Below are 1071 nucleotides of genomic sequence, written 5' to 3' on the forward strand. Positions count from 1 at the left end.
CCAAATACAAAGAATATAATAATAATTTAAAAATAACCCAATACATATGAAACCAGGCTTTGTAGTAAGCACGTGCATTATTTCATAAAATTCTCACAACAACCCTGTGACACCACTTCTATTATTATTATCATTTCACAGATGAAGAAACCAATGCACAGAGGTTGAATAACATGCTAGATCTGTATTCCTATATTTAATTTTCACAATTTTTTTCATGTTTGTGGGTCTCTTACCTTAGCAATGTCATACAAGACAGAAATCTTAAACTCCCAATCCATGAATGTACCATCGGGGTAGGAAATTGTGTCATTCAAAACTTCCTGAATGGGGGTGGGGAAGAAAGAAGATGAATTGTTAAAAGGAAGGAAGGATATTGTGGAGAGATGATTAGGAGCCAGAGAATGACCTAATCATGAGGCCTGAGGATCAGGAACAAATTGGAACACCATTGTCCTGGTCTTCATGAACACCTATTCTTTTCTTCTCTACATAAGAAGTGTTGGGTGGTTTTCACCACAAGGAGGCGAGCAGGAGGTACCCATAGCATCCCGAATCCCAGTTCTTTCATCAAACGGGATAAAGGAATGAGCAGCCCACACCTGGAGAATGGGCTGGTGAGCCTGCTTGACAAATGGCTGCACTTCGTGTTCTGTCTCATCCAAATTGGACTATAGTTTTTGTTTTTGTTTTTTGAGACAGGGTCTTGCTCTGTCTCCTGGACTAAAACGTGGTGGTGTCATCATAGCTCACAGCAACCTCAAACTTCTGGGCTCAATCGATCCTTCTGCCTCAGACGCCCAAGTAGCTGAGACTATGTGTGCCATGATGCCCTGCCAATATTTTGTAGAGACGGGGTCTTGCTATGTTGCTCAGGCTGATCTCGAACTCCTGGCCTCAAATGATCCTCCTGCCTTAGCTTCCCAAAGTTGCTAAGATTTCAGGCATGAGCTACGGCACCTGGCTTAGACTATTGTTTTTTAACCAGGAATTGGTATTTAAAAATTCCTTCATTGGGCTTATGTTTTTACTCACATTATCAGTTGCATTCATAAACATAATCTTTTTTTT

The 1071-nt window shown here is 40.7% G+C and overlaps 1 protein-coding gene across 1 annotated transcript in view; it reads right to left on the reverse strand.

The window, feature by feature from the left end:
• Positions 1-1071, reverse strand: part of GUCY2C (guanylate cyclase 2C) — a 126612-nt gene that overhangs the window by 77090 nt on the left and 48451 nt on the right. Inside the window, exon 16 of the mRNA XM_012652161.1 lies at positions 237-323. Within this exon, the coding sequence (XP_012507615.1) occupies positions 237-323 (87 nt within the window). The remainder of the gene's footprint in view (positions 1-236; positions 324-1071) is intronic.

This window comes from Propithecus coquereli, unplaced genomic scaffold (assembly GCF_000956105.1).
Source record: "Propithecus coquereli isolate 6110/MARCELLA unplaced genomic scaffold, Pcoq_1.0 Scaffold381, whole genome shotgun sequence".
Classification (NCBI taxonomy): Eukaryota; Metazoa; Chordata; class Mammalia; order Primates; family Indriidae; genus Propithecus; species Propithecus coquereli.